At 36.8% G+C, this 13135-nt stretch overlaps 1 protein-coding gene across 1 annotated transcript in view; it reads right to left on the bottom strand.

Moving 5' to 3' along the window:
• Positions 1–12760, bottom strand: part of FAM214A (family with sequence similarity 214 member A) — an 85618-nt gene extending 72858 nt beyond the window's left edge. The window contains 2 exon segments of the mRNA XM_036843711.1: positions 12129–12244; positions 12561–12760. Of these exon segments, the coding sequence (XP_036699606.1) occupies positions 12129–12144 (16 nt within the window). The 5' untranslated portion in view covers positions 12145–12244; positions 12561–12760.
• Between the last annotated feature and the right edge of the window lie 375 nt (positions 12761–13135).

Here is a 13135-nt window from a genome sequence, read left to right as displayed (position 1 = left end):
CCACTATCGAATGAATGAAGCTCAAAGTCCTTAGCTTGACATTCAAAACCCGAATCCCCTCATTCCTAAGTAACCCTTCCAATTCACATTAGTCTACCTGCTAGCCCTCAAACATCTTTATTGCTCATGTCCTCTCTTCCAATCTTCCCCCTCTTAATCTCTGTAAAATTTCCATCTATCCAAATCATACTGTCTTTTAAGGCTCAATACAGCTGCTGTCTCTGCCAAAAGACAGGCTTTGCCCTGAAATTAATCATACCAGCTGAAATTAACCATTCCCTACGAACTCTGATAGTAGACATTACTTTTACCATTTACTGTATTCAGTTATGAGTATCTTGTATTATGTTTGTGTGTTTGTTTGTAGTTATCTCATTTGATCCTTCCAATAACCTTGAGAAGTGGGAATAAATATTCCCATTTAGAAACAAAAATGGACACTGTAGAATTAATTCTTACAGTTATAAAACTAACAAATCACAGAAAAATAATGCTAAAAGTTTTCCAGTAATAAGTTTTATGCTGCACCACAAAGATATTAAAATGCATGCAAGCATTCATTCAATGACAAATATTTATTGAGCAGCTACTAAATGCCAGGCACCAGTTCATGCATGGGGGAACACAGCAGTGGACAAACGCCACTAAGTCCCTGCCCTCATGAAGTTTACGCTCCTATTGGGAGAAAAACAAAAAAAGCAAATAAATAAACATAGAACAGCAGGTCAAGTAGTGATAAGGACTATGAAGAGTAATGCAGAGTCAACAGACAATAAAAGAACTGTACTCTTTTGATAGGATGATCTAGGAAGGCTTCTTTGAGGAGGTGACAACTGAGCAGAAAGTCAAATGAAGTAAAAGACAGTCATGAGACTTATATTCCAAAAGGGAACAGCAAATGAATGCCAAGTCGCCATGGTGCCAATGTGCTTGTGGTGACTGAAGAACAGCAAGATCGATGTGCCTAGAGTACAGGGAACCTTAGAAGAGTACCAAAAAATGAGGCTAGATGCGTAACATGAAGCTTCAGGATTAAAAATGGAATTCTTCCCAATGCAAAAAAAATTTTAAATATAATTCTTTTTCAATTGAAAAAGTCTTAGAATTTCACCAATACTCATTTTCCTCTTAGATCTACTTAGTCCAGGTAATTTTTTTTAAAAAAGCTAAATAAAATAAGGAAAAATCTGCTAAAATCCTAATTAACTGTCCTATTTACATGACCTAATTTTTTTTTCCAGAAGCCAATCATTTTATTTACTTGTACCTTTACATATTCTTATGGTGTACTCCAAAAGCTTTCTAAATGTTGTTCAAACATCAGGGTCTAACTCCTTTTCTGTAACAGAAAGCAACTTACTTCCTTAAAAGGCAGTATGACTACAGACAATACCAGGACAACTAGAGAAATATGAATATAAACAGTATATTAGATATTAGCATTGTGCTAATAGATTTCTTGGGTGGGATAACTGTATTGCAGGTATGTAGGAGAATGTTTTTATTTTTAGGAGACACACAGTGGTATGATGGTAAATGTTTAACAACTAGTTCTGCAAAGAAAAAAAAACAAAGCCCTGGTTTGTAGCACTGCCAATTTCCATGGTGTAAATGCTGGTACCATTATTGATTTCAAGCAACCAACTTGATGCAGAGCTGGGAAGAAATGTACACAATCAGCTTTCACACGCTGTTACCAGCCAGTTCCATACTGAAGTACACAGGGTTGAAGTGTCATGATGTCTGCCACTTACTCTCAATTTATAGAAACAAAAAACAAAACAAAACAAAAAAGCCCCTATGTCTGTCTGTCTAACCACTTACCTATCTACTGACCTCCCACTCAAGAGAGATAAAACAAAAGTGGTAAGATGTTCACAATCCATGAAAAGTATTTGGATGTTAACTGTATGATTCCAACTTTTCTTGTGGGTTTGAAATAGAGCAAGCAATGTACGGAAGTTTAAAGAAATCCTATGGCCAACTCTTTTGTATGCCAAAAAATTTGTTTGTATATCAAAAATTATTTTGTATGTCAAAAAAAATTTGGGAAGTATACCAAATATGATATAGAGCTTTAACTTAAAGTTATTTTTAAGATCAAAACCTTGGAATTCCCTAGCAGTCCAGTGGTTAGGATTCCACATTTTCACTGCCGAGGGCTCAGGTTCAATCCCGGGAGCTAAGATCCCGCAAGCTGCACAGCGCAGCCAAAAAAAAAAAAAGATCAAAACGTTTTTAAAAAAAGCAATTTGCCAATACTGAATGCTAAATTTATACGTTCTCCTACTATTATGAATTTAAGTAGAAGTGACCCACTGGATAATGCAACAAACCATGATATGTCTTCACAAAAGAAAATGGCTGATTTGGTTAAAAAATGTAAAAGAATTCTCTAGATGTCAGGGTAAAGTTTTATCAATATAAATGGCCCGATTTTAGCTATTGTTATCAAATTTTAATTCCATTCAGAATATATAAGTTTAATAAGTGGGAAAATAAAAAATGGGAACTTCATATTAATTTAAAATGTTAATGCCTAACTATAAACTAGTTGTGCTCTCAAAAAGGGTAAGTTTTAAAGTCCAAATAATAGTCATACTTTGAATAAATATTATTTATAAATAATAAATAAATAACAATTATAAATAGTTAAGTTATGACTAGATTCCCAGGCTAGCCTACCAAAGGTTTCTTAACCTATAATATTAGCCCATTTCTTACAGCATCATGGAACAAGTGTAAATTCTGGGTCACAGAAGCAGAAGGGCCATGCTCCAAGCACTGAAATCAATCCTAGCTTATATTCTAAAATAAAGAAAAAAGCAATTTGGGGCACCATCTGACCATTCTAATAATTTCCATCAACCTCCTTCTAGTGTCCACCCCCACCCGAATCTCTTTGCCTTAACGCTGCTCTAAATGCTCTTAATGGTGTATGATCACCCAGAAATAGTTGGTGTGCTCCAATTACCTACTTTCCCTCTCCCCTTGCATGCACGTTACAGATGTGTAGTTCAGTACTTGTTTCTAGTTCCTCTAGTTGTATATTCCAGAATACAAGGTTCAGAGTGACAAACAATAAGGGCCTATTGATCTCTTATGCCTTTTATGATTAACTTTCACAACAGAGCACTGAAACATTCATTTCCTCAGTGCAGCTGATCCAAGTTGTGTATCCTTGGAAATAAAACACTCACCAATCTCTATCCTGTGCCAGGCACAAGCTAGGTGCTGAACCATAGGTTCTCAGTTCGTCTTTCCCACAATCCTTAAGGTTGATGTTATTAGAACAAAAAGAACTGAAGTTCTGACAGGTTATGTAATTTGCTCAAGGTCATTTGGCTGATAAGTGCTGAAGTTAGAATTTCTAAGTTTGACCCTAAAGCCTTAGGGTCTTAACTCTTCCTTTTTAGCATGCTGAAATTTGAGCTGATTTTATAACAAAATATGCCTATTATTTCAATAATCCTGAAACATGTATAATTAAATATACATTTATTAATCTAAATGGATCCCTTGTTGGTGTAATTTCAATCAGAATAACAAGGGGAAACTTTAAAAACAGTAAAAACCAGGCACTGTGTGAATGGATAATTTTAGACAGAATGAACCCATCTAAGATACACTTGGGAGCACCTGGCCCTTTGCTCATCTGTACAGATGATCCTGTCCATAGGGCAAACCAGTCAACATATATAGCATTTCACACCTTATATAAAGTTCTTTGACACATTATCTTACCTGAAACTCAGAAGCAACACTTTGAGCCCAGTACAATTTACAGATGAGAAAACAGGCTTGGAAGTTGACCCAAGTCACAGAACCTGTAAGTGACAGAATGAGCCCCAAATCTAAACTCTAAATCCTTTGAGTCTTTATCCTACTTATACTCAGAAATCTGAAGTTATCCAACAAATTTAATCTCTCTTTCTTTCAAAGAAATAGTAACAGGAACAAATTCAGCATGGTGGTTGGAGAGCAGAGAGCTACCAGCAGATGTCTGTGTGTGGATCATTTGTTAAGCGGATGTATATAAACTGGGGACCACCTATACCAAACAGCTTTTGCCTACTTCTTATTTTACAGCATTTTATTTCAATTTAATCAATTTTAAAATATAACCTTTTTTTAACTTCTTATTTTACATTATAATTTATTAACAATGTTGTGATAGTTTCAGGTGTACAGCAAAGTGATTCAATTATACATATACATGTATCTATTCTTTTTCAACTTCTTTTCCCATTTAGGTTGTCACATAATACTGAGCAGAGTTCCCTGTGCTATACAGTAGGTCCTTGTTGGTTAAATATAACCTTCTTTTAAGGTAAGTTATGGGCAAATGTATCTTAAATCTGTTTTTTTAAATTAGGTATAAAGTTGTGATAATAGCCTAACAGTCAATAATGCAAACAAATTCCTAAAGTGAGAGAATTTCAGGTGGTGACACTAAAACAATCAATGATTGCTAATCATCTGCTTCTACTTCTATTTGCTCCACAAATATTGGGATATACTAGTGATTCATTCTTTCAGCAAATATATATTAAGCACCTCCTACGCACCTACCATGTATAAGACTATCTGCTAGGTGATGGAAATATAGTCGTGAACAAGAGATAAGGTTCTTGTCCTCATGGAACTTAAAATCAAGTTGTGGAGACAGACAATAAGCAAAGAAAAAAATCACAAAATGTGATAAATGTGGGACTTCCCTGGTGGCGCAGTGGTTAAGAATCCGCCTGCCAATGCAGGGGACACGGGTTCGAGCCCTGGTCTGGGAAGATCCCACATGCCGCGGAGCAACTAAGCCCGTGTGCCACAACTACTGAGCCTGCGCTCTAGAGCCCGCAAGCCACAACTACTGAAGCCCGCGTGCCTAGAGCCCGCGCTCCGCAACAAGAGAAGCCACCACAATGAGAAGCCCGCACACCACAACGAAGAGTAGCCCCTGCTCGCCACAACTAGAGAAAGCCTGCACACAGCAACGAAGACCCAATGCAGCCAAAGATTAAAAAAAAAAAAAAAATGTGGTAAATGCTATGAAGGAAACAGACTGCGGAGACACAGAACAATATAGGACACTAATTTAATAAATAATAACAGCTAGCATTAACTGAGCACTTTAGATAGTCAGAGAACATCTCTCTGAAAAGTGATATTTAAACCAACGTCAGAAGAATGACAAAGAGCTACCCATGTGATAACTGGGGAGAAAGGCTTTTCAGGCAGAAGAAATAGTGCACACAAACAAGGCTGTGAATGGTCACCGAAAACCTAAAAGGTGGCCAATGGAACTGGGCATGCTGAACAAGGGGAAGAGATGCAAAAAGCCTTATTATAATTTTACTGGATGAGTTTCTTTTATATGAAAAGGAATATACGAGAAATCTCAACTCAGATTATTGCTAGGTCTGTCTTTGGTATTACACATGGATTAATGTCTAATATTTTGACTAGCTACTGGCATTTTTAGCCAGTCCATCCTGTTTCAGTTTAAAAAGAAAGTCTGACATAATCAACGTCAGATTTTTCACCCATTTGAGCAAAGACAGAATTAACTATTGACAAATTGACTTTGGTTTACCTACTAAGAAAGAAATACTGTTTCCTGGTACTACAATTTTGCTTTTTCATTAAAAAAAAAAAGTCAGTATTAAGTTAGAATTTCTAAGTTTAACATTCCCTCAGTTTTTAAAAACTTCAGCCTTAAATGGGGGGAAAATACTACCATAATTAGGTGCAAAGTTGAGAAGGACAAAAGAATAAATGAATATAAATATTCTTCATTTAACAACTAATTTTTTTCTATACTTGTTCACAATACAGAATGCTTAGGCCCCATGGGTTTCTTCACATTTTGAAAAGGAAATCAGCTTTTGAGTCACTCTCCCTATGTACACATTAGCCTCCCAATTCTGCCTTCCAATTATCTTTTTTCTCATCCTTCAAAGAAATGACAGTGTTCCACCCACTGAATCACTTCCTTCTTACAGAATGACAGGCAAAAACATAGGGAACCTCTATGTCAGTCCCTATAGTACTGAATCTCAGAAGTTGTATCAAGCCAGCAATTATTTGACAGCTACTGATGTGTCAAGACCCATCAATGCAAATGGATGAAAGATCAACAGTAGTCATTTTTGGACTTGAGATCACAGGGAGTATACAAAACATATACAGCTTAATTAGCCCCTTTCTTTTGTCCTCCCCAGCTTTCCCTAAATGATTGACTTCTTAATTAGAATATGTCCAATTGTAGCAAGAGCAGTTCACATTTGAATGTCTACTATATCCCAGCCATAGTTCTAAGCACATTACATGCACTAACTTATTTACTCAAAGTAACCCTAAGGCAAGGAACTATCACTTGCTCCATTGTAAAGATGAAGAAGGTGAGGCACAAATAAGATATACAGTTTTCCAAGATCACAATAATTAGCAAATCTGTTTTTCATTTTCCTCAGGCCTATTTTAAAACAAATTTGGTCCCAATATCTTATAATATTTTAATATAACATACTCCTACCAGTCAGAGGGTTAAGAGCATGTACCCAAGCTTATTTCAAATCTGGGCTAGCCCTCTTACTAGCTGCGTAACCTTGGGTAAGTTACCAAACCTCTCTCTCTGACTCAATTTCATTTATCTATAAAATGGAGATGACAATAGCATCTAATTCCTTGAACATTTGTGATGTTTAAATGAGTTACATATATAAACTACTTGGAATAGTGCCTGGCACATAGTATGTAGAAGAGTTAGCTGTTATTAGTAATAGTACCACACCACCTCCACCCAGGGAATTTAGCAAAAGCCTGATCTATTTAATCTAGTCAACACTTCTTCTCCTCTAACATCTGTCATTTGTATTGTCTGACTTACATTGGCTAACAATGAACTATTCTTAGCAAGTAAGCAACACATCTAACTCCCATGCTATTTTTTTCTAGTCCTTACCACTTCTTTCCTCCTATTTCAGTTGCCCAGGAAGAACTATTTGAGATTAAAATGGTTCGCATTACACTCTAGGCAAGTTCATAAGCCATCGCAATACAAAAGCTAAAGCCTAAATTTGTAACACAATCAAAAAGGGGGTTTCTTAGTCTGTTCAGCCTGCTATAACAAAATACCATAAACTAGGTGGCTTATAAACAACAAGCTGTTTATTTCTCACAGTTATGAAGGCTGGAAAGTCCAAGATCAAGACACTAACAGATTTGGGCATCTGGTGAGGACCAGCTTTCTCATTAGGCAGCTGTCTTTTCATTATAACCTCAGATGGTGGAAGGGGTAAGGGCACTTTCTTGGGTCTCTTTCATAAGGGCACTAATGCCATTCATGAGGTCTTCACCCTCATGACCTCATCACCTACCAAAGGCCCCTACCTCCTACTACTATCATCTTAGGGCTTAGGATTTCAACACATGGATTTTGGGGGCACACAAGTATTCAATCTACAGCAGAGGGAAAAAACTAAGCATTCCTCTCAGTTTTAACCTCAAAAAATCAAATTGATTGGTATTTTATTTGTGGAACAGGTTTTGCACTAATAGTTTTTACTTAAGAATTATAAATGACTTACAATATGTGTTCAAATATGAATTGAAACAAAGTATGTTTAAATTATTAATGCCTTGATGATTTCCTAGATGTTATAGGCCTTAACCTTTCATAACAGTTGATAAGCTCAGACAACATTCTTAGAAATGTCTGATGAAGAAACTGTTTCTAACCAAAGCATAAAGCATAGCAAAATTGACATTTATCTTTTATATTAAAAAGATTTTGATTCTACTTAAATTGTTGAACAATACCATGAACTTAGGACTTCTGAAACCTTGGGACTTTTGAAATCAAAACATAAGCTTATATTCTATTATTTTGAAATATATTTTTATAGAAAAAATATGCATTCAAAAACATACAAAATTAGAAATACCATACATTTATAACATAAATAAATATTAAATGTTAAAAACATAAAATGCTTTAATTGCTTCTATGCAAAGACCATACTTTAGACATCTCTTGAAACACTGGGCATTCAATATCTAACTAGGATCAGATCCAAACTTTACATCCTTGAGTACAAGGTGCAGTAACATCGTTTAACCTCTCCAGCTGCCCAGCTCTAGTCAGAATTTAACACCATTTAAAAATATATTTCCAGGAAGCTTGGTCCACCCATGCCACCCCCTACGTATAGAGGTTAAGATGTAATTGTAATAACAAATGACACAGAAATAAATTACACATACATCAAGCATCCTTTCATAGCTTTTGTATCTTCTCAGATAACTACACATTAAAAGCCTACTAAATCTGCTTGAGCCTTAGCAGGTTACAGGCTATGAATGCAAAACGAAACAAGATACTATTAGGTTATTGCACATTTGACTATTTCTTTACCTCTGTTGAACATACTTTATAACTGACCAACATATAACCGTCTGTAATATCTTGTTTAACATGGTAATTATCATTTATTTAAAACCTAAAATGTGCCAACCAGTGTCGTATTTCATTCTAACAACTATGAGAAGTTGGAATTATCCCCATTTTACAGACAAAGAACCTGAGACTCTCAGAGATAAAGGAGATTAATGAAGATTACACAGCTAGCAAGTAATGGAACAAGGATACAAATACAGGTCTGATTCCAAAACCTGTGCTAATGATAACATCAAAGACTCATGTTTGGCAGCATTGCACAAGTAATGTTATATAACTGCTTAAAAATTTAAAAAAAGAAAAGAGAAAAAAAAGATTTACCTCAGACTATAGTAAAATTCTATTGACTACTGTGAAACGTAGCCACTGTACAGTAACATCTTAATTATCTGGAAGTACAGTAGAAGGTCTTTTAATTTTCACTTAATCAACTAGCAAGGTTGTCCAATGCTTTCCATATCTTCCATAGAAGCAAACTGACAGACATGAGCAGCTAATAAGTTACTTTCCAGTTGCCTGCACACTTCTACTCCTACTAGTTGAGTTGTATGCTTAAGTAGTATCTGATGTTTATTCCCAAACCTGCTTATGCGAATTTATTTTAAAACTATATAAATCAATGAAATGAATGCAAAAAAAGGTTATTTCTGTGAAAACTATGTTGAATGCTTTGGAAAGCACATATTTTGATGAACATAATTTTGATGAATATATATTCCCTCTCCTCCCAAAACAAATTTCTGTTGACTACACAAATATTCTTGTAATTCCTGGTGTACACAGACACCTATAAAATTGTGTGAAACATTAAAAAAGAATTTAACACTTTTTAAATGTAAAATATTCCACCCTTGGATTTTTTTGCAGTCTTATTCTACTTTAAAGAAATCAAAAGTAGAAATCTTAGGTGTACATTTTTGGTTTGTGGTTTACACAGGAAAGATCATATCTAACTCTGAAAAATAGACCCCATTTCACCCCCAGAAAAGGGCCTTGAGCCTACACCAAAAGACAAGTGAAATAATTAAGGCTGTTATTTTTTCTGATTCCTCATTTAAACTAACTTTTTAGATTAGCCAACCAACTACCACATGCAACCATGTAGGATAAGAGGGTCCTTTTGTACTTAGAAACTTTCTGAAGCACAGCTGTATACCACTAAGCAAATATCTCAGAGTTTCTACACTAGAATTCGTATACTTTCTTAGCTTCTGAATGAATATCTGAAGGTTTTCCTATTTATTCTCATTTTTTAGAGAACTCAGTGCTAAGCATGGTTATCTAGTTCTTTATCCCAGAGACTAAAAGCAGTAAAATTAAAAGGAGACAAGAATAAGCACATTGACAACAAAGACTGTTGACAGCATGGGAATTCAAAAATCAGATCTTAAAAAAAACAGGCTGAAGTGGTTTAAGCTAGAGGAAAAAAAAAATAAATCTCTGTCCACATATCATGATTACAACTGAAAATATTTTTGGCATTTAAAGAGTAAAGTTTCAGTTATCCAGAAAATTAACTCATATAGCATAGTTTCTTAGATACCAATGTAGAAAAAGTGAAGTATTACTGTTGTCAAGCTCTCCCATAATTGTGCCTTGCCAACCACAGGTCAAGAAATCAATTCAATGGGTTATGCAAGCAATTTTTAACAATAGAAATAGAACAGAAAGTACAAGACCACACTGCACATAGTAAGAGTAAGTATGTTTTGTGCAAAGTTTATTTCAGTATTTCTATACTACTTTGCAAAGTAAAAGATACTACTTACCCTAGGTCCTGGTCAAAAGAAAGACATGGGCCTAAAGATTCATATTATAAAATACAGTCACAATACTAAACTTTCAATCGCCTCATTTTTACATCATAATGCTAAAGATAGCTACAATTTTAACGAGAAAAAAGTCACTTCTTTAGGAGTCTTGATGCATAAATGTATTTATTTTTCCTAGTAATCTACATTAATATATAACATTTTATTGTGTTTAGTACTAGTTTTGGCTAAAATAGAGACTGTGTGCAAATACTATTTTTTTAACTGCTTAGGGGACTTCCCTGGTGGTCCAGTGGGTAAGTCTCTGCCCTCCCAATGCAGGGGGTCCGGGTTCCATCCCTGGTCAGGAAACTAAATCCCGCGTGCATGCGGCAACTAAAAGATCCTGCATGCCGCAACGAAGACCTGGTACAGCCAAAATTTAAAAAATAAACAAACAAACAAACCAACAAACCTGCGTAGGACCTTAAAGCAACTTTTACAACAACCAGCAAAACAAAAACAAAAAACAAATAGCGACTCTGATTTTCTTTGCTTGTTTATTTTGAGATGCAATTACTGACCTTGGTGCCATCTTTCCAAAGTCACAGATGAAATCTAAAAGTCTAAACTTGGCATTCTACACAAGCAACCTGCTTAGTAACAATATTCTTGCTAATACTTAATTCATACAAAGCTGATTTTAAGAAACAACCAAACACTTAAAACTAATCCACTAAATTAAGTATGGCTTTCTCCACTTCTTTCTAGTGTATTTTAAGACAATATTATCAAAGATGTATTTTAATAGAAAAGAAAATTTGACTTTCTAATCCAGTTTGAAAAAATATATGGAAAAAATAACCAGTTTAATACATATCTTTTAAAATTTTTTTATTTTATTTTTTAAAATTATCATTTATTGATTGATCGATTGACTGCCATGTTGAGGCCTGCGGGATCTTAGTTCCCCCACCAAGGATCAAACCTGTGCCCCCTGCAGTGGAAGCACAGAGTCCTAACCACTGGACCGCCAGGGAATTTCCCATATCTTTTTTTAAATGAGCATCTAATTCATAAAGATAAATTAACATTTCCAATCTGAAAGTCTCAGATTTGGAAGGAACTCTGTCATCTAGTCCAACTCCCTACCAAATACATTAATCCTCTTCCTACAATGTTCCTTGGACTCAAATTCCCATATGACAAACTCCTAACTACCACTATATTAAAATCGTCTAAAGTTTGTCCTTGCAATGGTCAATCAAAAGTAGATTGATAAATGAGTTTTCAATTCCTTTGAAGTCCTTGAGAAACACAGTGTATGCATTATTCCCATAAGTCCTGAAAATACAGGTTTAGAAAGGAAATGGCACATTTACAGTACTTATTATATTATAGGGATTTCAGTAGCCCTGTGTATATATTGATATACTGGACAAAGCCCTGGAGTACTTTGCAAACTTTTAGAGTTTGCCTAAAGCACAAAAATCAGCAATGACAAATAATATTTGTGAACTCAAACAATCTTAAATTTTCTCAGTTTATCAAGTTCAAATTCTCAAGTTGAAAAAACTTTTAAACTTCTTTAAAATTGAAGTTAGATTGAACCTAAAAATGAGTAATGTAACTCTAAAATGATACCAAGTATTATGGCAACAGATACAAGTGCTGTTCTTGGCAATTTCATTTTTAATATCTCTTGAAACTAATACTTTGAAGACACTTTTGAAGAATGTATTCTCCCATCTAGTTCCTAACTCTTCCATGCGCCCTTCTCTACCTTACCATCTGGAATCTGTAACAGAAACAAATAATCATACGTAATTCACAAAGAGTTGATCCTGCCGCAGAATTAGGTTAACGTTCCTAAAATGGGGCACAGAAAAAAAAAAAAAATCCTACTTAAATCAATAATTTACCTCGGTCTGGCTTCATTTTCACGCCAATTTCCACCCAAGGTGCTGTGAAATACACGTGTGGGTTCTTTCAACAGGCTCGCCGCCGATTCTGTGGCTACTGCTCCGTTTTCAAAATGCTAAAAGAGATCAAAGTAAAATTAATCTGGTCTTGCCCTCAACACTCGATCTTGCAAGAAAACTACTGCTAACAGGCCTCTTCCTGGCACTAAGTGCGGTGACAGCACCATCCGCAGGTCTGAAAAAAGCAAAACTCTGCACCGCCTCCCCCATCTCCTCCGGACCAAGCACCCCTCTTCCCCGCCCCTGTGCTCTCCAGGCCAACGTGTCCTTCTTTGACACAGCGTCTCTGAACCAAAAGGAAGATCTATTTATAACCTGAAGGTACAGGCAGGGGAAAAAAAAGAAAGATTCAAGCAACACAAGGTAACTAACCCCTTTGTAAGAGAAACACCGCTGGGAACAGTGGCACCTCCGCAGTGGCTGGTATAGAAATGCTCCGACCTGGTGACTTGGGCGCAGGAAACTCTTCAAGACCCCAAGCGCCTCGCCTACAGCTCCGCCCGCCCCGCCGGGCCTCACCTGTGTAATTACCCTCTGGCTAGTCTTCCTGCCTCAACCGCGGCCAAGTTGACACAATGAGAGGGTCAGAAAGAAACGCGAGTCATCTCCTCGTGCCCAGCCCCCAGTCCCAAACGAACTCTACTGGGCTGTCCCGGGTCGCCCCCGCGGCCCTGCGAGGCCGGGCCTGAGGTCGTCCCGGGAAGGTGGTTACGGCCGGGCGCTCGCCCCTGCTCGGCGCAGCCTGCCCGTGCGGCCCCCTTCCGTCCCGCCGCGGCCCCGATTTCCTTCAGCCACGCCGTCCGGAGCGCCGCGCCAGCCCTTTTCCCCGCCGGAGAGTTGTTTTCATGGCTCCCTCGGCCGACCTCTGCTGACTAACTCGCTCTCCTCTCCCGTCCCAATCCCTCCTCCTCTTGGCACTTCTCTCAGCCGCTCGCCCAGCGGCTCAC

Source organism: Balaenoptera musculus, chromosome 2 (assembly GCF_009873245.2).
Source record: "Balaenoptera musculus isolate JJ_BM4_2016_0621 chromosome 2, mBalMus1.pri.v3, whole genome shotgun sequence".
Classification (NCBI taxonomy): Eukaryota; Metazoa; Chordata; class Mammalia; order Artiodactyla; family Balaenopteridae; genus Balaenoptera; species Balaenoptera musculus.
Note: the sequence above shows the minus strand (reverse complement) of the source record. Positions and strands in the feature narration are given on the sequence as shown.